Below are 25,200 nucleotides of genomic sequence, written 5' to 3'. Positions count from 1 at the left end.
GAGCAGACCCTGTGTATTCGCAGGGCCTGTCCATAGGGGATGGCCTCTTTGACGTGGTTAGGGTGGAAGCTGGAAAAGTGGAGCATCGTGAGGTTGTCCGTGGGCTTGCGGTAGAGTGAGGTGCTGAGGTGCCCGTCTTTGATGGAGATTCGTGTGTCCAAGAAAGAAACTGATTCTGAGGAGTAGTCCATGGTGAGCTTGATGGTGGGATGGAACTTGTTGATGTTATCGTGTAGTCTCTTTAGTGATTCCTTGCCGTGGGTCCATAGAAAGAAAATGTCGTCGATGTATCTGGTGTATAGTGTTGGTTGGAGGTCTTGTGCAGTGAAGAAGTCCTGCTCGAACTTGTGCATGAAAATGTTGGCGTATTGGGGTGCGAATTTGGTCCCCATGGCTGTTCCGTGTGTTTGGGTAAAGAACTGGTTATCGAAGGTGAAGACATTGTGATCCAGGATGAAGCGGATGAGTTGTAGGATGGCTTCCGGAGATTGGCTGTTGTTGGTGTTGAGTATTGATGCTGTCGCAGCGATGCCGTCATCGTGGGGGATACTGGTGTATAGTGCCGAGACGTCCATCGTGGTGACTTCTCACCACGATGGACGTCTCGGCACTATACACCAGTATCCCCCACGATGACGGCATCGCTGCGACAGCATCAATACTCAACACCAACAACAGCCAATCTCCGGAAGCCATCCTACAACTCATCCGCTTCATCCTGGATCACAATGTCTTCACCTTCGATAACCAGTTCTTTACCCAAACACACGGAACAGCCATGGGGACCAAATTCGCACCCCAATACGCCAACATTTTCATGCACAAGTTCGAGCAGGACTTCTTCACTGCACAAGACCTCCAACCAACACTATACACCAGATACATCGACGACATTTTCTTTCTATGGACCCACGGCAAGGAATCACTAAAGAGACTACACGATAACATCAACAAGTTCCATCCCACCATCAAGCTCACCATGGACTACTCCTCAGAATCAGTTTCTTTCTTGGACACACGAATCTCCATCAAAGACGGGCACCTCAGCACCTCACTCTACCGCAAGCCCACGGACAACCTCACGATGCTCCACTTTTCCAGCTTCCACCCTAACCACGTCAAAGAGGCCATCCCCTATGGACAGGCCCTGCGAATACACAGGGTCTGCTCAGACGAGGAGGAACGCGATGGACACCTACAGACGCTGAAAGACGCCCTAGTAAGAACGGGATATGACGCTCGACTCATCGATCGACAGTTCCGACGGGCCACAGCAAAAAATCGCATAGACCTCCTCAGGAGACTAACACGGGACGCAACCAACAGAGTACCCTTCGTCGTCCAGTACTTCCCCGGAGCGGAGAAACTACGCCATGTTCTCCGCAGCCTTCAACATGTCATCAATGAGGACAAACACCTCGCTATGGCCATCCCCACACCTCCACTACTCGCCTTTAAACAGCCACCCAACCTCAAACAGACCATCGTTCGCAGCAAACTACCTAGCTTTCAAGAGAACAGCGTCCACGACGCCACACAACCCTGCCACGGTAACCTCTGCAAGACATGCCAGATCATCGACACAGATACCACCATCACACGAGATGACACCACCCACCAGGTGCATGGTTCATACTCCTGTGACTCAGCCAACGTTGTCTACCTCATACGTTGCAGGAAAGGATGCCCCAGAGCATGGTACATTGGCGAGACCATGCAGACGCTGCGACAACGGATGAACGGACACCGCGCAACAATCGCCAAACAGGAGGGTTCCCTCCCAGTCGGGGAACACTTCAGCAGTCATGGACATTCATCCACCGACCTTCGGGTAAGCGTACTCCAAGGCGGCCTTCGAGACACACGACAACGCAAAATTGTCGAGCAGAAATTGATAGCCAAGTTCCGCACCCATGAGGACGGCCTCAACCGGGATCTTGGGTTCATGTCACGCTACACGTTACCCCACCAGCGAACAAATGTTATCTGTTTTTAATATAATGGGTCATTTGCTGGCTCTCTCTGCCTTCCGGATGTTTCTGCCTCTCTCTGTGTTTTTTTTTTCTCTGTTTTTTTTCCCTGTTTGTTTTTTTGTTGAATGTGTATTCGGAGGTTCTGCAGGTAACACCTCTCTGTCTGAACACGGTGATTGCCTTGGCAACGGGCAGTTGCAGGGGCAGTCTGTAAACACCATGTATTATTGTTCAATATGTATAAATGCATAGGCTTCAAGGAGATCTTGAAACATTTGCCTGAGGAAGGAGAAAATCTCCGAAAGCTTGTGAATTTAAAATAAAATTGCTGGACTATAACTTGGTGTTGTAAAATTGTTTACAATTGTCAACCCCAGTCCATCACCGGCATCTCCACATCATGACTACTAAAAGTTAGGTTGAGAGGCGGCGCACTCTCTCGAAAAGAGAAAATAATTCTTTATATAAGGCTAATATATATACATATATATATATGATGCGAATATTGTTGATAAATCTCTTGTGTCCGATCTCTCTCTGGCCCTAACTCCGTTAAATAGACTGGTCAAGAACAGAACCGAACACCCCGCACTCAAATTCAACAGTTTTTAAGATATTTTATTTGCCGAGGCTGTTAACAAATTAGGGTTGAACGGACGGAGAAGTTTGTAAACGTGAAACGTTCACATGAAGAAGAGTCAGGACTTGGAGGCAGTATCTAACTGAGAGTGTCCATTTGAAGATCTCCATCTAACTCTGTCACTTACCCTGCCCGCTCGCTCGGTCCTTCTCTTCAGCTCACGCTGTGGTATCATCATTAACACGGAAACAATCTGCACAAAGCTGATCCCTGAAATTTCATTTTAACTTCCTCGGACCCATCACTTAAGAAACGCCTGAAACCAGACAGCTGTGCACGCCCCCCTCTGACCTTCTGGACAGTTTTTTTTAAACAGCACCTATTTAGTTGGAGAATTATGAGAGATAATCCTGCCATTCAGACAGCAGCCCGCAGCACAGTCTGGGAGTTGATTCATGTAATTTCATTAGAAACTAACACACTCAAAATATTAAACTCCCCATTTTACCTTAACATAAATATTAGCCGGAACTAATGAGCTTTGATCTGCTTATTGCAATATTCGTGACAACTCCCAGGGTCGGTCACTAATGCCCTTTTTATTCCCTTAAAGCATTTAGTCTCTTCAATAAGTTACGAACACGTAGTACCTTTCTTCCACGGAGATGATCTCACCTTCTCGAGATTCCATTGCTGGCGACATTGTTTTGTGGGCGAGGGGATTGACTACATTTGTACATTAACATTAATGAACTATAACCTCCGGAACACTGATTGGATCTTGGATCAAACTAGCCCTGTCACAGAAGTCAGTATTAAGCAGCAACCAAAGTGAATTTTCTCACTGTTTGCCAGTTAAGCTTGGTGAAATGTTAATAGATTCTGTGCATTCTTAGCACAGAGAGCAGTAGGATCTTTTAGGACTAATATCAAGAAATTCTTCACATAAAGAGGGATCAATGGATGGAATTGACCCCTGGGCAGAGTAGTGGGGGAAAAAACGTGGTCGACTCTTAACTGTCCTCTGAAATGGCCACTTAGATAGAAGGCGACTGCCACCTTCTTAGGGCAACAAGGGATGGGCAATAAATGCTGGACTTGGCCCTATCCCGAAAATGAATATAAAAAAACACAGGGCGAAATTAGATCTCACTTAGCCCATTTTTAGGGCATGAAACAAGTCCACAACCTACCAATTTTCGTCGCCAAGCACAAGGGATCAAAATGCACAGGAAGTGCGTCGGTCATTATATTGATTATGATGTGAAGATGCCGGTGATGGACTGGGGTGGACAAATGTAAGGAATCTTACAACACCAGGTTATAGTCCAACAGTTTTATTTGAAAATCACAAGCTTTCGGAGGCTTTCTCCTTCGTCACCTGACGAAGGAGAAAGCCTCCGAAAGCTTGTGATTTTCAAATAAAACTGTTGGACTATAACCTGGTGTTGTAAGATTCCTTACAATTATATTGATTAGTCGTCTCTGCCGTCTGCCTGAAACAACCATTAGGCCCATTGCCTATGCAAATGCTTACGCCCATTGCAGACCCCGTTTCCTACAATACAACAATGATGACAATTCAAAAAATTTCACGTAGTCCCTTTGCGCATCAGTCTCGGCGCAGTGGCCTTTTCAGGCGCGAACCACTTTCTACTCCTTGGAGTCATTTAAGAAACAACTGAATGCCACAATGAGGGGAGTATTTAGCTTGTGATCTTGTGAGTGCTTTTCAAAATGTGTGAGGGAATCCTCTATTCCAAAAGATAGTGCCTGCTATCATTGCAGTTTTCACTGGTATTCAACAACGGGAGTAACATGGTAGTAAGTCAACAAATACGGAAATGTAATGACCTAAATCTACAGGGACACAGGACAAGGAGAAGTGGAAAGGCAAACATTGGATGAGAGAACACAGTGACGAGGTAACAAGCCAAACATAATGAAAGAGTGGAAGATGCTATGTTGCAGATGCCAAGTACAGCTTTGTCACAGTTGTAATCAGCAGGGTGTAACATAAAAGCGCTTTTATCTCATGGGTGACTGGCATTAAATGTCTGTGTTTTTGGAACTTCGGTCTAACAATGCACTTGCAAGCAATTAATTTCTATTTTGCTCCTCCCACTCCCACTCCCCCACCACTGGGGTTCCATTTTGCCTGTGGATTGATAGGGATATTCTAAAACAGGATCTTGGGTCTCTTCTGATTGGATAGATTAAATCTGCACAATTAGAACCAGGATAACAACTCTTATTCATTCCAAGACACCAACAATCTAGTGTAAGGAGTCAAATCAGTTCCCTGGCATACTGAAAGGTGCCAGATTTGACCATTTCCTCAACAACTCCTCTCTAAAGGGCAGCCGTGGATGTCTCTAGTGAACAAGTTAGAGATGGGATATGCCTTCCCCACAGTGGGGGCTGAGAGTACAAAGCTGGGCTCATTATGAGATACTTTCTTGGGTAACGGTTAGAGAGGGAGATATTTATGCTTTGCTTTCACTATTCCAAAGACAGAATTACCCAAACCCAGTTCCAACTGGAACCAGGGTCGTTTCAGTGTACTGTCTCAGACAGTGCCAAAGCATCCAGTGGAAAGGAGTCCCTCACTGAAATGAGCTACTGGTCAATAGACTGATAGTTATTTTGAGGAATTGAATGTAACCTGCCCTCAATTTATAGAAATGTTGACAGTTGACGACGATAAACTCTCGCAGTGAGGCGCGTAAAAAGCTCCTCGGCCCTGATTGCCATTATCGATGAATCCGTTACATTAACTGAAGTTATTATGTTCCCGGTACTGGGCGTTCTCAGTATACGTTCAGCGATACCCAACTGGAGTTCTTAGGCTAACTATATTTGTATATCTTGTTCTAAATAATGTGATAAACATTGTCTTAACTGTTCCTTCTGGATGCATTTTGTGAGCTCAAGGCAAATTCTTAAATCATTCATCATATTTAGGCAAGCATCATAAAGAACCTGATATCAGCATTCGTGAGCAGCCTATTACACTTTTCACAGCATATAAAGCCGTTGACAGATTTTGGTGCTGGCATGTTAACTGAACCATGGAGCACTTTGTTTTGACGGAGATGGTGTAGGGTATACCATATAACCACATTGCAGCTGGGAAACATTCTGCGGAGTGTGAAATGCCAAATTGCACCGTAGCCCTATGTACACGAATGCTGGTTTATTTTTAGTTGCATTATTTGCTTTTTATATGGCCATCTTGGGGTTACCATATGACTTAACTAAACATAGCATTTCTTTCATTTGGTTATCCTGAAAAGGACAGCTTGGAATTCTTGAGGCTTGGTTGCCTAGTGCTGACTTGTGTCAATACCTTAGGCACTTGGGAAAGAATCAAAAATTCACACAGGCAAATTAAGAACATAAGAACACAAGAAATAGGAGCAGGAGTAGGCCATATGGCCTGTGAGCCAGATCTGCCATTCAATCAGATCATGGCTGATCTTCGACCTCAACTGCACTTTCCTGCCCGATTCCCATATCCCTTGATTCCCTTAGAGTCCAAATATTCATTGATCTCAGTTTTGAATATACTCAGTGACTGAGCATCCACAGCCCTCTGGGTAGAGAATTCCAAAGATTCACAACCCTAAATGTTTGATGTTCTTGTGTATCTAACCTAACCGATTCCTGGAGGGAGGCTGGAAATTTTGTTTAAAGCTTAGTCATTTTCTTCTCTCTTGTCCTCAAGATACGGATTCGCACTGGGATACGACTCCATGGGAGTTGGCAGCCCTCCAGTACTTCATTCTAGAAGTCATTCTTCACACGTAAGCCGAGAAAGGAAATTTGCAAGTGCCAGAAAGTTATTCAACTACATGGAACAACACAGCCAAGCCTGGCCCTGTCCTCATCAAACATCTGCTCATGTGCACCATCAGATAGCAAATCAGGCCCAGGAAGTCTGACTTTTTTTCCCCACCTCCCCAGCTCAGTGGAACCAAGTCCAAAGTTGGCACCCCAATACTGCCCTAGCTGAAATCAGCAAAACTCAACAAAGACTAGGAGTAGAAGGTGGGATCTTCTGACCTGTATCGTCTAGTGCTGAACCAGGTGCTGCCGTTACCCACTTGGGAATCGGGTCAGCTCTTTCCTTTTGAGTATCAGGAGTCCCTATTCATAAATACATGGGTTGTGCTGGAGGATTGGAGGAGTCTTTAAAAATACTGACCAGAGTCTCATCTATTCCTTGCAGATTTCCTTCAGGTGTCTCCCACATGGTCAGATGTTCTGCAGACATGAAGCACACTTGCAATAAGAGAAATTTTGTTTTTGTAACTCAATGTGATTTAGCATATCCTATGCCATGAGAATGTTACCAGGGCTCCAAGGGTTAGATTATGAGGAGAGATTACATAAACTAGGCTTGTATTCCCTGGAATGTAGAAGGTTAAGGGGTGATTTGATTGAGGTTTTTAGGATTTTGAAAGGAATTGATAGGGTAGAGAGAAACTTTTTCCGCTGGTGGGGGAGTCTAGGACAAGGGGACATAACCTTAAAATCAGAGCCAGGCCATTCAGGAGAGAAGTTAGGAAAAACTTCTTCATGCAAAGGGTGGTAGAAGTGTGGAACTCTCTCCCACAAAAGCAGTAAATGTTAGCTCAATTAGTAATTTTAAATCAGAGATCAAGGTGGGTGAACGGAGTTAGGATACAGATCAGCCATGATTTAATTGAATGGCGGCATAGGCTCAAGGGGCTAAATGGCCTACTCCTGTTCCTATGTGCTGGCAGACACACTTAACGGATAGGTGGAATCTAGGTTTATATGGTACACTGGTGTACTCTGTACCAAAATACATCCAAGTTTTGATTTGGTCACTGTGTGAGCATTTATTAAAATTTACCAAAGGGTCTTGAACATGGTGACAATTATAGTTTAAGAAATGGGGTTTGTAAAATGATAAATGGAATTGTTTGAGCCAGTATACATCCAAAATGCACACAAAGGCATTCCATCAATTTGGAGGCCTTTTCTCTTAGGAGAAAACTGTGCATCATCGTTGTGGAGTTATAGAGCAGACATATTGTAGCATTTCCACAATCCTCAAAAAGGATTACATAGAATGTACAGCACAGAAACAGGCCATTCGGCCCAACTGGTCCATGCCGGTATTTAAGCTCCACACAAGCCTCCTCCCACTCCTCTTCACCTAACTATCAACATATCCTTCTATTCCTTTCTCCCTCATGTAGTCATCTAGTTTCCCCTTAAATGCATCTATGCTATTGGCCTCAACCACTCTCTGGGTAAAGAAGTTTCTTCTGAATTCCTTTTTGGATTTATTAATGACTACCTTATATTTATAACCTCTAGTTTTGGATTCTCCCACAAGTGCAAACATTCTCTCTATGTCTACCCTATGAAACCCATTCATAATTTTAAAAAGCTCTATTAGGTCACACTTCAACCTTCTCTTTTCTGGAGAAAAGTGTCCCAGCCTGTTCAGTCTTTCCTGATAGTTATAACTTCTCAGTTCTGGTATCATCCTTGTAAGTATTTTCTCCAGTGCCTCTATATCCTTTTTGTAATATGAAGACCAGAATTGTGCATGGTATGCTAAATGTGGTCTAGCCAAGGTTCCATACAAGTTTAACTTAACTTCTCTGCTTTTCAATTCTATTTCTCCAGAAATGAACCTGAGTGCTTTGTTTGTATTTTTTATGTCAGTTATTTAGGTATTATTAAATGAAGCAAATCAAATTTATGAAGAATCTGACCCTGTGGTTTCAAACCTTATCGTTATTTCCTTCTACCGTGCAGGCATCTTCCAGGAAGTTGCTTGCCTTCATCCTGGTGGCTGGCAGGGTTATCCCAGCCTGGTTCGGGTATGCCCATGTAGTTAGAGTATTGGATTTACCAATTATGGTTGAATCCACTCAGTGTTTCTTGGGGAGGGAGGCAATCAAAGAGACTATTAGTAGCTTGTTGCAGGTCACAGCCCATATAACCATGAAGCTGAACTAGATTCACCAAGGCTCCCCAAGTCCTTCAGCTCAGAGTCCTGGCAAACCCCATGGAGATGTGGGCTGCATCAACATGTGTCTATGCATATCTTGGATGGGGCTGTATACTCACCTCCCCAGGGGCAAGTGGAATGAAATGACAACTGCAACCAGTGTCTGCATGGAGGAAAGAGGCAGAACCCCCCCCCCCACCACATTACAATCTAGACACCAACACAGACAGTTTGAAAGTGTTCTTCTCAATTGTAAAAATTTTGCAGGTCAATTTCAATCCTGTCTAGCTGTCCCAACTTCAGAGCGGGATTCCTGGATTTTAGTGTCTCCAACCTCTCCTGAAAATTCCCTTGCATCTCCTGCCTCCTAATCATAAAGTCAAGGACTTTAAAGGCCAGTTGGCCCATTAGGGCTCATCTCTCTAGTTCTTAACTAATTTTTAAAAATTTAAGTGCATTCCTGATCAAGTAGCCTTTTAAAATAACACCATTTCAGCCTGAAACAAAAACAGAAGATGCTGGAAGGATTCAGCAGGTCAGTCAGCATCTGCAGACAGGACAGACAAATGAACATTTCAAATGTGGGCTCTTCATCAGAACAGTAGTGAGGATCGAATTTGTATGTTCTCTCCACAGATGCTGCCTGACCGACTGAGTGTCTCCAACATTTCCATTTTTTTTGTTTCAGATTCCCAGCAGCTGCAGTTTTTTTCTTTTAATTTACATTTCAGTCAGGAACAACCCAATTCATTTTTTTTATTCGTTCATGGGATGTGGGCGTCGCTGGCGAGGTCAGCATTTATTGCCCATCCCTATTTGCCCTTGAGAAGGTGGTGGTGAGCCGCCTTCTTGAACCGCTGCAGTCCGTATGGTGAAGGTTCTCCCACAGTGCTGTTAGGAAGGGAGTTCCAGGATTTTGACCCTGCAATGATGAAGGAACGGCGATATATTTCCAAGTCAGGATGGTGTGTGACTTGGAGAGGAACATGCAGGTGGTGGTGTCCCCATGTACCTGCTGCTCTTGTCCTTCTAGGTGGTAGAGGTCGCGGGTTTGGGAGGTGCTGTCGAAGAAGTCTTGGTGAGTTGCTGCAGTGCATCCTGTGGTGAAGGGAGTGAATGTTTAGGGTGGTGGATGGGGTGCCAATCAAGCGGGCTGCTTTGTCCTGGATGGTGTCGAGCTTCTTGAGTGTTGTTGGAGCTGCACTCATCCAAGCAAGTGGAGAGTATTCCATCACACTCCTGACTTGTGCCTTGCAGATGGTGGAAAGGCTTTGGGGAGTCAGGAGGTGAGTCACTCGCCGCAGAATACTCAGCCTCTGACCTGCTCTTGTAGCCACAGTATTTATATGGCTGGTCCAGTTCAGTTTCTGGTCAATGGTGACCCCCAGGACATTGATGGTGGGGGATTCGGCGATGGTAATGCTGTTGAATGTCAAGGGGAGGTGGTTAGACTCTCTCTTGTTTTTTTTTTCGTTCATGGGATGTGGGCGTTGCTGGCGAGGCCAGCATTTATTGCCCATCCCCAATTGCCCTCGAGAAGATGGTGGTGAGCCGCCTTCTTGAACCGCTGCAGTCCGTGTGGTGACGGTTCTCCCACAGTGCTGTTAGGAAGGGAGTTCCAGGATTTTGACCCAGCGACAATGAAGGAACGGCGATATATTTCCAAGTTGGGATGGTGTGCGACTTGGAGGGGAACGTGCAGGTGGTGTTGTTCCCATGTGCCTGCTGCTCTTGTCCTTCTAGGTGGTAGAGGTCGCGGGTTTGGGAGGTGCTGTCGAAGAAGCCTTGGCGAGTTGCTGCAGTGCATCCTGTGGATGGTACACACTGCAGCCACAGTGCGCCGGTGGTGAAGGGAGTGAATGTTTAGGGTGGTGGATGGGGTGCCAATCAAGCGGGCTGCTTTATCTTGGATGGTGTCGAGCTTCTTGAGTGTTGTTGGAGCTGCACTCATCCAAGCAAGTGGAGAATATTCCATCACACTCCTGACTTGTGCCTTGTAGATGGTGGAAAGGCTTTGGGGAGTCAGGATGTAAGGGGTTTCTTTTTTACTGTTTCTCGGGCTTATAATAGGTCAGCCAGTTATGTTTTCCTGAGCTGCCCTGCCCGCAGTGCGGTTGCGATTCTGAGCTGAGGACTTATCGAGTGGTAACAAAGACAGACAAACAGACCAGTGGATTGGTACAAGGAAAACCAATGTTTATTAATAAGAAAACTAAAACTACAAGGTAAACAGTATAATACAGAAGATAAAGAAATCGCTATGGATGTAATACAGTCTTACACTTATCGGATTGAAAGAAACGGACACATCGAGGGAAAATTCTAAAATCACAAGTTTAGCAATATCCCTTAACCCCCAACCTTACACTTATGCTAGGTTGTCTTGTGGCGGCCAGAAAATTAATGCTCACCGGTGAAACAGATGAAAAAGGCCTGGCCTCCTGCTGCATTTGCGAGGTTTTTCTGGATGGCCTTCCTTCTCAAGTCTGAGCTAGTGAGCAGCAGGACCCCGGCCACCAGGCGAAGAGAGCAGCTAGAGAGAGATACTGGGCAGCCCCAGTTATACCCTCTTGGTAACAGGTTTTTTTCATACCTTATCAGCTTGCTTCATTGTTTGATTTAAGCACGAAACGTAAGACAAAGGACCCCATCTCTGGCCCATTTACATTAATGGCCATTTCCTGTATCGATCTGTTCGCTAACTGCTTTACCATTGTTCCAAATGTACCTTGATGGTTCACCTTTTGTCCTGCGATCACTTCCTGCTCGAATTTTGATGTGTTGGCCGGCCATGTTGATAGCTTGCCTCAGGGCTAGAATGCAGCTGCATTGTTTAAAGAAACCTGTCTGAGACACGAAGCCTGCCGAGTTGTTGAGAATGCAATTTCAAATCTGCCGGTCCTCGGCCATGTGTCTGACTGCAGCCATTTTGAGAGACCTTGGATTTTTTAAAACAGTCACACCAGGGTTTCTTTAATAACTCCAATAAATCTTCAGGGTGGGGGGAACATGTGAAATTTTGCGAATCCCTTCACTCCCCCCTGTGGATACTTAAACTTGCTTGAAGTGTCCATGCAAGGTGAGCAAAGATTTCTGACCGTCGCAAACAACCTTCCCCTTTATTTACCTATCCCTAATCCCTCGACACATACATTCCCTTACTTGGAGAGAACCCCAGTGTATGGCAGGCATTCGGATAGAAAACAAGGTTGAATTACAACAATCCCAGCACGGAGGGGTCCAAATACCCCTGCACCACTTGGGATGAAACAGTATTTCGCATACTATACAACACAACAATGAACAAACTTTATTCAAAATAACATCAAAACGTAAACATTACTTTATTGAAAACAACAAACGGAAGGGACCATCTTTATTAAAATAATGAAACAGGCTGCCATCACTCGCAAGGGATGCGTCCCCGAACTCACGCGGGTGTTTCGTCTACCCGAGCATACTGGTCCTTCCATACCCTTTGTGTTCTAACTACTACCTCGAGACCCCTATTCCTACACTGGACGCAAACCAGGTAGAGGACGATCCCGAGCTGACAGATTACTAGCACGTGTAATGCCAGACGAATCCAGGAGGGGACCTCTATATTCTCAAAGATGTCCCACCAGGGTGGGGTCGTAATATTCAGAATATCGGCCCCGATCTGGACAGTCTTCTGTTCCAGCGTGTAAAAGTGTTTTTGGGACACCCCTACTGCTTTTAATAATTTAACGAGGTGTTCTGGGAGAGGGGGGATCTGATAGCCAAAGTGGGCTACATACTTTTGGAGGTTGGTGAAATTCTCTTTCACAGTGAGGTGAACAGTGGATGGTTCAGGGATGGGGACAATTCGTATCTGTGCCACTTGAACTTCTGCCTCGGGTTTAAAGCAGAAACTGCTGTCACTCACCGCACACCAGCTGTGCTGACCATGCTGGTAGTGAGACGCTGCTGTGGTGATGCAATATGTCCCACCTCCTATATACGCCACCTGTGGGGGAACATGGCCTTGTGCCATGGCTACCATGGTGCAGTTTATAGGCTTCGCGTCAGCAGCTCTGAACCCGCACTGCGGTTTTGAATAGGCGTTCAAGTGCTGGGGACACAGGATTATGTGTGATCCCCGGCTCTGGCACCCCGAGAGGTCAGTACCCGTCATACCATGCTCCCACTTTATGACGTAGGGCGGGACCGCTGTGAAACGAACGTGTGCACCCCCCTGAATGACACCAATGTTCTCCACCCTGTCTTTAATTGCATTTTTAAACCATTAATCTGGGTCTGCAGCTCGATGTCATCTAAGCTGTTGATGACAGAAGACCCCGTGTTAAAACCAGTTAAGACATCGTTAAAAACACCCCTTCTTTGTCTCCCAATCCCGTCCAAAAGCTCGTGGGTGTATAGTCTGGTTCTGTCACCATCTGAAAAATCAAACTGATAAAATTTAACATCTGGCCGGGCCCCATATAGGCTGCCTGGCTCGGGTGAAGTGTGAGCGGGTCCCTCGACCTCGGCTCACGTAGACAATACTGGAACGGTTCCATCTTAAAATTACATTACGGTTCCACACCTTATAATAAACCTATACATCTTAACTTAAAACTACAAACTTAACTGCTAAAGTTATATACATCCGCCGCCCGTCTCCGAGCGGCCAGCTCAAATTCTGTCAGGACTGCTGCAGGCTGCTCCCTGCGGCGTGGCTGTACTGACCTTTACTTCCGGTCCCTCACAGCCCGCGACTGCTGGCTGAGGACCTTTGTCTTTCGACTTAACTTTAGCACGGGAGGTAGCCCTTTTAAACTGGGGAGCCGGCGACCATGCCTTCCTAGGCTGGGGTGTCCGAGGGGACCTCCTAGGAAGTGCTGTTGGTGGGGCTACCCTGGCGAGCGGACCCTTGCTGTGGGTCGCAGCCCTCGCTGGCTGGGGGCTTTTCCCCTGTGGCTCCTCCCTTCCCAAGTCTGAGCTGGGGACAGGCAACCCTTCGCTGCCTGCTGCCTGTTGCTGAGAGTCTTCCTCTCCAGGTTCAAAACCTGGGTCGGGGGCGGGGCTACCTGCCTCGGGCTCCTCCTCCTCCCCTCCTGAGTCCCAGAAGAGAGGGGGAATGGTTTGGACAGGGGTCTGGGTGACTCCTCCCCTGATGCATGTGACTACACCTGCAGGTACTGCCTGTGAGCTGGGAGCTGCTGGGAGCTGGGGATTTCTAACCTCGGGTTGGATCCCAGCTGCCTGCTTTTTCACCTCCACAGTACTGGGAACTGGTAGCTCTTGGACCGCTTCCCTCCTGGCCTTGTCTATGGCTCTTTCCCCTGCGCGGACGGTCAGGCCCAGGAATTTCACCTCCTGCTGACCGATCTGCGCTTTCTTCTCTAGTCATAGCGGGGCATCGTCAGGGGGGGCTGAGGGAGCTACCACACCGGTAGTGGCTGCTATTCTTCCCTGGCTGGCCATAAAAGATCGCATGGCCTCAAAAAATGACTCCATGGCAGCGGGGGCAATTCCTGTCTCTGCCTCCCCCGTCGCTGCCTTTTGGGCTGGGGCGGTGGGATTCTTTCCCTTGGTATCCTTCCAGGGGTTTTTACAATCTTTGCGCCCGTGGCCATCCTTCCCGCACCCATAGCAGTTTAACTTAGCCTGGGCGGGACGATTCCCTTCCTGGTGCCATTCCCTTTTATGCTGGGCCCCTGATTTAACCTCGTGGACTTTCCCCTTGGGTTGGGGCGTCTCGATACCCCTGATATTTTTAAATGCTATCGTGAGCTGGCGGATCACCGTTTCCTCGGTGGTCTGGGGGCTACGGGGGTCAAACCAAGCCGCAGCTCGTGTTCGAATTTGGGGCAGGCAGTTTGTCATGAGACAGCGGAGCCAGTGGGCCAATTGATCTCTGTTCAGGAATGCCCGCCCTGGCATTCCCGGGCATGGGCTCCGGTAGACTGGCCACAGCCTGTCTGCGAAAGCCTGTGGGGACTCCCCAGGGAGCTGTACCGTTCTTCCCACCCGGGCGAACGGACTCCCATCATTTAGTCCCATGGCCTCCAATACCTCATCCCTTAACTCCTCGTAATCTTTCTGCCCCCTTTTGCACTCATCTGATAAGGTTTGGAGGAGGTCACCCCCCAGAGAAAACAGCAGCATTTTTGCTTGTTCTGCTTCATCGCAGTCATTAACGCACGCTGCCTGCTCTATCTCACGGAAGTGTAGAGAGGGGTCTCCCTCCACTGTAAGCTTAGGGATATGGCTAACCATGGCCCTGAGCTGTGGGGTGCCATGCGGCACTACAAACTGGTTCTGGATGACCCCTAGGTCCTCGTCATCGGCGGGCGGGCTGTACCTCCTTTGTCGGAGGGAGTACACTGGTCCCGGTCTATCTACCAGGGCTTGCTGGGTCTCCCCTAATGCTTCATCCTCCACCCCACCTTGCTGCCAGACCTCCTGAAAACTCGGGGCTATGGGTGATGGCCGTGAAGCCTCTGGTTCCCTAACCAGTGTCGTTCTGGGAGCTGCCTGTGGGACTTCCCTGCTTGGGTTGCCGGTAAAATCCAACTGGCCCGCCTTCGGGCTAAGGAGGCATACCATGCCCTTCGCCCTCGCTAAGGCCATGCCCAAACGTTCTATTTCTTGCCTGCAGGGGCGATGATCTGCGTCCTCAAACCCCTGGGCGCAGGCCAGCTTATATGCTGCCTTCACCTCGCCTACTTTCTCCTCCTGCTCTTTTAATTCTTGCGTGAGGCTGTGGATCTTATCCATTAACCTAGCCTCACTGCCTCTCGCCTCTCTGACCTGGTATTCCAGGTGTTCCATTCTACCTCTAGCGCTACTTTTGAGCTCAGCGATCTGGTATTCCAGGCGTTCTACCTTTGCCTGGTGGTCCCTTGCCATCTGCGCCCTTTCTTGGCTTATTGCCTGGAGCGCCGCTACCCCTTTCTCTTCCGCTGCTGTCTTTTCCTGCAGCTCTAGGGTCAACTGTTTAATCTTGGCTGCTTGTACTGCTACAGCACGGTCTAGTACCAAGACCTGCTTTTTAAAACACAAGAGCCAGACCGCCTTCTCAATACCTTTCTTATACTGTTTACTTGCTGTCCACTGGATGGCTGCATCTATGGGACGCTCGGCCTTTAACATATCGCCCACCCACTTTTTCGCGATATTTACCTTGCCGCACACATAGGCAGACAACCTTATCTCCATTGCGGATTCCTCCTCCACACCACTGTCTGTCTTGTTACACACTTTCGCCTCAGCTCCTGGCTGGCTCGCCATTTCTGTAAGGGGTTTCTTTTTTACTGTTTCTCGGGCTTATAATAGGTCAGCCAGTTATGTTTTCCTGAGCTGCCCTGCCCGCAGTGCGGTTGCGAATCGCTTACCCCTTCCTGATTCTGAGCTGAGGACTTATCGAGTGGTAACAAAGACAGACAAACAGACCAGTGGATTGGTACAAGGAAAACCAATGTTTATTAATAAGAAAACTAAAACTACAAGGTAAACAGTATAATACAGAAGATAAAGAAATCGCTATGGATGTAATACAGTCTTACACTTATCGGGTTGAAAGAAACGGACACATCGAGGGAAAATTCTAAAATCACAAGTTAAGCAATATCCCTTAACCCCCAACCTTACACTTATGCTAGGTTGTCTTGTGGCGGCCAGAAAATTAATGCTCACCGGTGAAACAGATGAAAAAGGCCTGGCCTCCTGCTGCGTTTGCGAGATTTTTCTGGATGGCCTTCCTTCTCAAGTCTGAGCTAGTGAGCAGCAGGACCCCGGCCACCAGGCGAAGAGAGCAGCTAGAGAGAGATACTGGGCAGCCCCAGTTATACCCTCTTGGTAACAGGTTTTTTTCATACCTTATCAGCTTGCTTCATTGTTTGATTTAAGCACGAAACGTAAGACAAAGGACCCCATCTCTGGCCCATTTACATTAATGGCCATTTCCTGTATCGATCTGTTCGCTAACTGCTTTACCATTGTTCCGAATGTACCTTGATGGTTCACCTTTTGTCCTGCGATCACTTCCTGCTCGAATTTTGATGTGTTGGCCGGCCATGTTGATAGCTTGCCTCAGGGCTAGAATGCAGCTGCATTGTTTAAAATGTCCATCACCGGCATCTCCACAGCATTGTTCAAAGAAACCTGTCTGAGACACGAAGCCTGCCGAGTTGTTGAGAATGCAATTTCAAATCTGCCGGTCCTCGGCCATGTGTCTGACTGCAGCCATTTTGAGAGACCTTGGATTTTTTAAAACAGTCACACCAGGGTTTCTTTAATAACTCCAATAAATCTTCGGGGTGGGGGGAACATGTGAAATTTTGCGAATCCCTTCAGGAGGTGAGTCACTCGCCACAGAATACCCAGCCTCTGACCTGCTCTCGTAGGCACAGTATTTATATGGCTGGTCCAGTTAAGTTTCTGGTCAATGGTGACCCCCAGGATGTTGATGGTGGTGGATTCGGCGATGGTAATGCCGTTGAATGTCAAGGGGAGATGGTTAGACTCTCTCTTGTTGGAGATGGACATTGCCTGGCACTTGTCCGGCACGAATGTTACTTGCCACTTATCAGCCCAAGCCTGGATGTTGTCCAAGCCTTGCTGCATGCGGGCTTGGACTGCTTCATTATTTGAGGGGTTGCGAATGGAATCGAACACTGTGCAATCATCAGCGAACATCCCCATTTCTGACCTTATGATGGAGGGAAGGTCATTGATGAAGCAGCTGAAGATGGTTGGGCCGAGGACACTGCCCTGAGGAACTCCTGCCGCAATGCCCTGGGGCTGAGATGCTTGGCCTCCAACAACCACAACCATCTTCCTTTGTGCTAGGTATGACTCCAGCCACTGGAGAGTTTTCCCCCTGATTTCCATTGACTTCAATTTTACCAGGGCTCCTTGGTGCCACACTCAGTCAAATGCTGCATTGATCTCAAGGACAGTCACTCTCACCTCACCTCTGGAATTCAGCTCTTTTGTCCATGTTTAAACCAAGGCTGTAATGAGGTCTGGAGCTCAGTGGTCCTGGCAGAACCCAAACTGAGCATCGGTGAGCAGGTTATTGGTGAGTAAGTGCCGCTTGATAGCACTGTCGATGACACCTTCTATCACTTTGCTGATGATTGAGAGTAGACTGATGGGGAAGTAATTGGCCGGATTGGATTTGTCCTGCTTTTTGTGGACAGGACATACCTATGCAATTTTCCACATTGTCGGGTAGATGCCAGTGTTGTAGCTGTGCTGGAACAGTTTGGCTAGAGGCGCGGCTAGTTCTGGAGCACAAGTCTTCAGCACTACAACCGGGATGTTGTCAGGGCCCATAGCCTTTGCTGTATCCAGTGCACTCAGCCGTTTCTTGATATCACGTGGAGTGAATCGAATTGGCTGAAGACTGGCTTCTGTGATGGTGGGGATATCGGGAGGAGGCTGAGATGGATCATCCACTCGGCACTCTGGCTGAAGATGGTTGCAAATGCTTCAGCCTTGTCTTTTGCACTCACGTGTTGGATTCCGCCATCATTGAGGATTGGGATGTTTACAGAGCCTCCTTCTCCCGTTAGTTGTTTAATTGTGCACCACCATTCACGACTGGATGTGGCAGGACTGCAGAGCTTTGATCTGATCTGTTGGTTGTGGAATCGCTTAGCTCTGTCTATAGCATGTTGCTTGTGCTGTTTAGCATGCATGTAGTCCTGAGTTGTAGCTTCACCAAGTTGGCACTTCATTTTTAGGTACGCCTGGTGCTGCTCCTGGTATGCTCTTCTACACTTCTCATTGAGCCAGGGTTGATCCCCTGGTTTGTTGGTAATGGTAGAGTGAGGAATATGCTGGGCCATGAGGTTACAGATTGTGCTGGAATACAATTCTGTTGCTGCTGATGGGCCACAGCACCTCATGGATGATCAGTTTTGAGCTGCTAGACCTGTTTTGAATCGATCCCATTTAGCACGGTGATAGTGCCACACAACACGTTGGATGGTGTCCTCAGTGTGAAGACGGGACTTCGTCTCCACGAGGACTGTGCGGTGGTCACTCCTACCAATACTGTCATGGACAGATGCATTTGTGACAGGTAGATCGGTGAGGACGAGGTCAAGTAAGTTTTTCCCTCGTGTTGGTTCGCTCTCCACCTGCCACAGGCCCAGTCTGGCAGCTATGTCCTTCAGGACTTGGCCAGTAGTGGTGTTACCGAGCCACTCTTGGTGATGGACATTGAAGTCTCCCACCAAGCGTATATTCTGTGCCCTTGCTACCCTCAGTGCTTCCTCCAAGTGGTGTTCAACATGGAGGAGGACTGATTAATCAGCTGAGGGAGGACAGTAGGTGGTAATAAGCAGGAGGTTTCCTTGCCCATGTTTGACCTTATGCCATGAGATTTCATGGGGTCAGGAGTCAATGTTGAGGACTCCCAGGGCCACTCCCTCCTGACTGTATATCACTGTACCGCCACCTCTGGTCGGTCTGTCCTGCCGGTGGGACAGGACATACCCAGGGATGGTGATGGAAGAGTCTGGAACGTTGGCTGAAATGTATGATTCTGTGAGTATGGCCATGTCAGGCTGTTGCTTGACTAGTCTGTGGGACAGCTCTCCCAATTTTGGCACAAGTCCCCATATGTTAGTGAGGAGTACTTTGCAGGGTCGACTGGGCTTGGTTTGCCTTTGTCGTGTCCGATGCCTGGTGGTCCATCTGGTTTTATTCTTATTATGACTTTTTTTAGCGAGATTGTACAACTGAGTGGCTTGCTAGGCCATTTCAGAGGTCATTTAAGAATCAACCACATTGCTGTGGGTCTGGACTCACACATAGGCCAGACCGGGTAAAGACGGCAGGTTTCCTTCCCTAAAGGACATTAGTGAACCAGATGGGTTTTTACGACAATCCGGTAGTTTCATGGCCACCATTACTGATACTAGTATTTTAATTCCAGATTTTATTTAATTAATTTAATTTAAATTCCCCAGCTGCCGCGGCGGGATTTGAACTCATGACTCCGGATTATTAGTCCAGGCCTCTGGATTACTGGTCCAGTAACATAACCACTATGCTACCGTAATTCATGCAAATACAGAAGGCACTGTATATTATTCCTGCTTCTGCTCTGAAAATAAAGTAAAACCAGACACTTGCTATGTAAAGATATGCAAATTACTGTTGAATTTAATTAAGCATTCTCTTGGAAAATGAGTCACCAGAAACATGACTCAAAACCTTGTTCTCACGCATCGCATATTCACAAGTGACAGAATACAAAGAGGAAAAAACAGTAATATCACAAAAATAGGAACACACTTTAGAACTGGGAAATTTTCAATACAGGTCAGTGAAACAAACTACAAAAGTCTGCAATAAATTGTATTTGAATGAATGTCTGTACATCCAGGACAAAGCAGCAGTGCAGGACAGCAGAGAAAAAAGATTAAATAGCAAAGGGCTATAGATTATTACAAAATATATATTCAGTCCAGCTGCAGTTTCATGTTCAGATTCCCTTCATAACCACTGTATAAAATTCAAGTAATGAACTGTGTACAATTATGTAACCAATCCCCATTACTGGGTCAAACCTGCATACCGATCCTCCATCTACACCCAGGAAGTACAGCCGAACCTTCACTGGAGAGGATTCAAAGGCTCTGCTTTCAAGGTGAGTGATGTTACAAGACGTAGGGAATTCTCTCCTGTTTTGTACATTTAGTATTGCATATCCTTCCGCCACAAATGAATCATCTTTCACAGAAAAACAGGATATCACCCTCATTCCCATTAGCCAGTCATAAGGTAGCTTGTTAGCAGCAGACAGATTAAAATTGATCCCCCCCCTTTCTGCCCCCCTTCCCTCGGTGACTAAAGCAAACAAATGTGCGTACAATTTGAGTTTGTCCCGTGGATGTGCTTGTTAGATTCTCCTTAGTCTGAGAGCCGTTCTCCCTGCTGTTGGAAGAATGGAATGCACATGCTCAGTACATGCCTCTTCATCTGTAAGATAGCGCTGGACTCACACAGCAGACTGGTCCCAGGTCTGTTCAATATGAGCAGATTAGCGTTAATAGCATTCACGGAATAGGGTTAATGAGTGCACTTAAATACTTAATTCTAAATTACAATGGATTATGTGGAAGATACCTTGTTAACTGGGGTCCTTGTGGGTCCTGCAGGTAAACGCATGCCGCCCCCTCTGTTTTCATCCAACATCCTTCCCGGTGACCTCTCCCTGCTGGTTTCCAAAGGTCTGCCTGGAGATTTCTCCCTCTCCAAACCTCTCCGTGGTGATTTGTCCCTTCTCGTCTCCTGTCTGCCTTCTCTGTATCTGACGGACCGGTTCAAATCCTGAGGTGAATTTTCTCTCGGGCAAGGTGCCAACTTCTTAGACATGTGCTCATTGTAGGAGGGAAGGCCCCGTTTGTTAGGACTGCTGATGGTCACATAGAAGGAAAAAGAATTCTGGTCAGGCATCTAAAATTCCAAGTTTCAACAACATGAAAGCCAATACATTAATACAGGGTATCAATAGGTTAAAGTTTTCAGACTGATTCAATGATTACAGTGATGAAAAAATCTGATTAAGTCACCAAGTAAACTACCTTGACTCATGCATAAAAGAAATTGACAACTGGATAGAAAAAAAAGTGGCGTTTTAGACAGAAGTCGTCATTACTCTCTGAGTAACAGTTGCTATTGTACTATGTGATCAGCCCTGATGTTGGCACCACAACTTTCTGGGATTTGGTTGATGGGAGAGAGGGGAAAAAAGAGTAATAAGAGGACACGTTTATAAACCTGATATAAATCAGTGAGATATTAATGGATGCAAACTTGTCAGATTAGGCTCTATTTTCATTTAGTTCCTGAAAGATGCACACAATGCTTCCCATCCAAGCAGTATGCAGTCCCATTTCAAATTGTACTAGTCTTATTTGTTTAGGCAACAGGTCCTGGGAACAGAAGGAAGCAAAGTCTGCAAGTGACCATTTTTTGAAAGGTGAAAATTGCTATCCCAACAACAAATAATGTTAAATTGCTCATTTAGTGTAGCATCCTCCTCATTATTTGAATGAAGCTTCAGGATTTCCTCCTTTTCCTCCATTGGATTTTTAAAATATCCATTTGAGCCTTGATTTCAGATCTCATCCAAGACAATCCCACTAGTCTCAGGCCCTACCCAGTTTTGCACGTGGGAAAGGCGATATTCCTAGGTCTTATTCAGAGACTTTACACAAAATAAACAACCTAGCATTACTTGCCCAAGGAATAACAATTTCTAACCTTCAAAAAGGAGCGAGTCTTTGACTTAGTGGTGGCATTCCCATTCTCTGAGTCAGAAAGTGCAGGGTTCGAACCTTGTGCCAGACAGTCCTGGCGAATGGTGACTGGAGCTCCGGCTCTGAATTCTGGGTTGATGTTCAGTGGGTAACTCACATCCGGTGGTTGTGGGTGCCCCCACCCCTCAAAGTTAGGGTTGTGGGAGTCCATAAAACCCTCCTGCCATATAGAACCAACCACCCCTATCAGCTGGTATAAAGATTGAGCATTCACATCGCATGAACTATGGAAAGAGTATTAATGTCATGGCTTGTCTATCAGCCTGCGAATCCTTCCACTACGTCACACAATTCTCCAAAGGAAGAATGTGGATACGAAAACAACAATCTTCAAGAACACAATCTTTTGCCTCCCTCCATTCCCAGGACCTGTGTTCTGATGTTTGCTTTATTGCTGAAGGTTAATTGAATACTTTATTAAAAAGAACTTGTATTTATACAGCGCTTTTCACATCCTCAGGACATCCGAAAGCATTTCAGAGCCAATTAATTAGTTTGAAGTGTAGTCACTGTTGTTTTATAGGCAGTAGTTACAGCCAATTTGCCAATAGCAAGGTCCTACAAACAGCAAATTAGATAAATGCCAAGTTAGTATGTTTTGGTGGTGTTGTTTGAGGAATGAATGTTGGCCAGGACACTAGGAGAACTCTGTGTTCTTCGTGGAATAATGCCATGGGATCTTTTACATTCATTTGAACAGTCAGGGCATCGGTTTAACATCTCATCTGAAAGACAGCACCTCCAACAGTGTAATACTCGTTCAGTACTGTACTGGAGTGTCAGCCTAGATTGTGCTCAAGTCTTGGAGCAAGGTTTGAACCCACAACCTTCTGACCCAGATGATGGGCGGAATATCTAGCCTTGCGATGCAAGTGCAGGCCTTGTGGCCTCCGATGAGAACAAGGTTGGTATGGGGGGGAAAGCTACCCTAACAAATCAAGCAACAGGACCTACTGTTCTGTAGTCAAACAAACTAACTGAAGCATTATGGAGCAAACACCGAGTGCCACAAATACTTCCAAAGACAGGAGAATCAACATTGATGTGCACGAGATGGTTGTTGATGATGCAGGACAATCGACGGCATAAGCATGACAGGTATGTGTTTTGACACAGGTATGTGTTTTGACACAAACAAGCAGTTAGTGCCTGCTCACTCACGCCAGGTTTGCTGTTGGTGGAACAGGGTCCATGTTGTGGGAAGGAGACCTAAAAAAGAGAATATGCACTGCACATACCTCAGTTACTCCTGCAATCATTCAACGTGGAGAACATGCTTTGTACAGTTTTATAGTAATTGGTGGACCCCACCAGAATGAACTCTGACCCAGGAACTGATTACACAGCCTGGCTCAGAATGGGTATTAATACAAACGTGGTCAGCAGGAAAGAAAAATCCCAGGAAGTGAACCACCGATAAGGAGTCATTAACCTGTTGTGTCCAAAACTACCTTTACTGCTTTCAAAATATGCAATTTTTTCTTCCATATAATGTACAAACAGATTCTAAAACAAATTGCTGGGATACTCTGAGCTGCAAATAGGTCAACTTCTGCTGGCAATTCAGCTATGCATTATCTAACAGGAACATACTTGGCAGGTCTCCTTGTTCTACCTCCTTTCTGAATAGGTTATGGTAGCAGGTGAGTTCAACTGCCAGCCAAAACCAGGATCTGAACTCGGATACACTGGTTGGGAATCCATGAGTTCTCTAAATCTCTAAAAGGTAAATATATTTCTGTAGAACTAGCAAAATGTGCACAGCGTTAATAAAGACATTGCTTAAGAAATTCATACCTTTTTATATTTTTAGTGTCATTTTTATATAACCCTCAAAGAGCTAAAGATGTATTTAAAGAGTTGGAATATTTATTTTTGTTTTGTTATATCATAGATTGCACGGCACTAGAGCTACTAGGCGGGAAGTCACAAGAAAAGCGGCATCGGTTTTGAGATTTTAATTTTTTCTTAATTTTCTCATTTCTTTCATTGCCTTTTTTATTTTCCTTTCTTACTTTTCAAAATTATTTTTTCTTGGATTGTTTGAAACCAGGCTGTTGTATTTTATTATGTTGCTATAGTACACAACTGCTGTCACTGGGTGGCGCTTGTGCCCAGACTAGGTCAAACTCTAATAGGAGTGAGAAGGATTTACTCTCCTAAACCTCTCAGGAATCTTAGTGCAGGTGTTCTTTTCCTCTAAAGTTACTACCGTCTAAATTGAGGCTAAAAGTGTTGGGAGAGCTAGCTAATCCACCCATAGTTTTTGTCACTTAACACACCTGCGTGGTTAAGATAGAAGGAACTATGTCAGCAGAAAGACTGGGAAGAAAAAAAACAGCAAGTTTCTGTGCAAAAGAAGAAAAAATGATTCCTGTGGAAATACCTTGCCCTGCTGAGAACATATGTCCAGCTGTGGATGAGAAACAACTGACGGGAAAAAGCTCCAATTGCTGAGGCAGTAAACAGAAGATTCCTCAACGTGGTCCTCTTTACAACCTTACTTCTGCTGTGCACCAGGACACTCCCGTTTACAGCATGCGGAGGAGAAACCGTTTTGTCCACAGAACAACTTATATTTTTCCTTCTGGCTCAAGTTACTACATGGCTTCTGATCTTCAGTCTGTTTTATATCCTTTTACCTGCTTTGGCACCTACTCAAAGGGAACTTCAGTCAGCTTTACTTTTGCTAGAGATTGTCAGCCAGCCAGTCGTATCTTTGGAGAAACAATCTTGGCAGTGGTTCAGCCTCCCAGCTGCATAAGCCCCCTTTTAGAAACACATAGGGGAATGCAGCTGGTAACTTTCCACAGCAGCTGAAAGCCTGAAGAATACATACGGCAGTTTAATCATTAAGTAATAGGTGTGACTGATGGGAACAGGATGGTTTACTACTTTCATTTATTGTCTCCTCTCACTTTCTAAAGCTACGGCTTTAAAAAAAGATTTACGCAGGAGGCATGTGTCAGGGAAAAATGTGGAGATGCCGGTGATGGACTGGGGTGGACAAACGTAAGGAATCTTACAACACCAGGTTATAGTCCAACAGTTTTATTTGAAAATCACAAGCTTTCGGAGCTTGACGAAGGAGGAAAGCTCCGAAAGCTTGTGATTTTCAAATAAAACTGTTGGACTATAACCTGGTGTTGTAAGATTCCTTACATCAGGGAAAAATATGTGAAGAGACCCGTAGTGTAGGGACTTCCCACCTTCATTTGTACTTCTGTTCATGCTAGTGATTATGTCAAAATCAGTGATTCTTCGAAGGAGTTTGCAAAGCCGATCACAACACAGAACCTAGGGCAACATGTGGCACCCTCCTGCTCTGATTGGATAGGCAGTTTG

The 25,200-nt window shown here is 46.1% G+C and overlaps 2 protein-coding genes across 3 annotated transcripts in view; both read right to left on the bottom strand.

Moving 5' to 3' along the window:
• slc2a11b (solute carrier family 2 member 11b) overlaps nt 1–2,839 on the bottom strand; it is a 93,558-nt gene extending 90,719 nt beyond the window's left edge. The window contains exon 1 of the mRNA XM_068005627.1: nt 2,741–2,839. Within this exon, the coding sequence (XP_067861728.1) occupies nt 2,741–2,791 (51 nt within the window). The 5' untranslated portion in view covers nt 2,792–2,839. The remainder of the gene's footprint in view (nt 1–2,740) is intronic.
• Nucleotides 2,840–19,667: 16,828 nt separating this feature from the next.
• The window catches only part of cita (citron rho-interacting serine/threonine kinase a), a 204,162-nt gene continuing 198,629 nt past the window's right edge, over nt 19,668–25,200 (bottom strand). For both annotated transcript variants that reach the window (XM_068005625.1, XM_068005626.1), the window contains 2 exons: nt 20,660–20,948; nt 19,668–20,555 (listed from right to left, as the gene is read on the bottom strand). In XM_068005625.1, coding sequence (XP_067861726.1) covers nt 20,532–20,555; nt 20,660–20,948 — 313 coding nt within the window. In that variant the 3' untranslated portion in view covers nt 19,668–20,531. The remainder of the gene's footprint in view (nt 20,556–20,659; nt 20,949–25,200) is intronic.

Source organism: Heptranchias perlo, chromosome 25 (genome assembly GCF_035084215.1).
Source record: "Heptranchias perlo isolate sHepPer1 chromosome 25, sHepPer1.hap1, whole genome shotgun sequence".
In the NCBI taxonomy this organism is placed as follows: domain Eukaryota; kingdom Metazoa; phylum Chordata; class Chondrichthyes; order Hexanchiformes; family Hexanchidae; genus Heptranchias; species Heptranchias perlo.
Note: the sequence above shows the minus strand (reverse complement) of the source record. Positions and strands in the feature narration are given on the sequence as shown.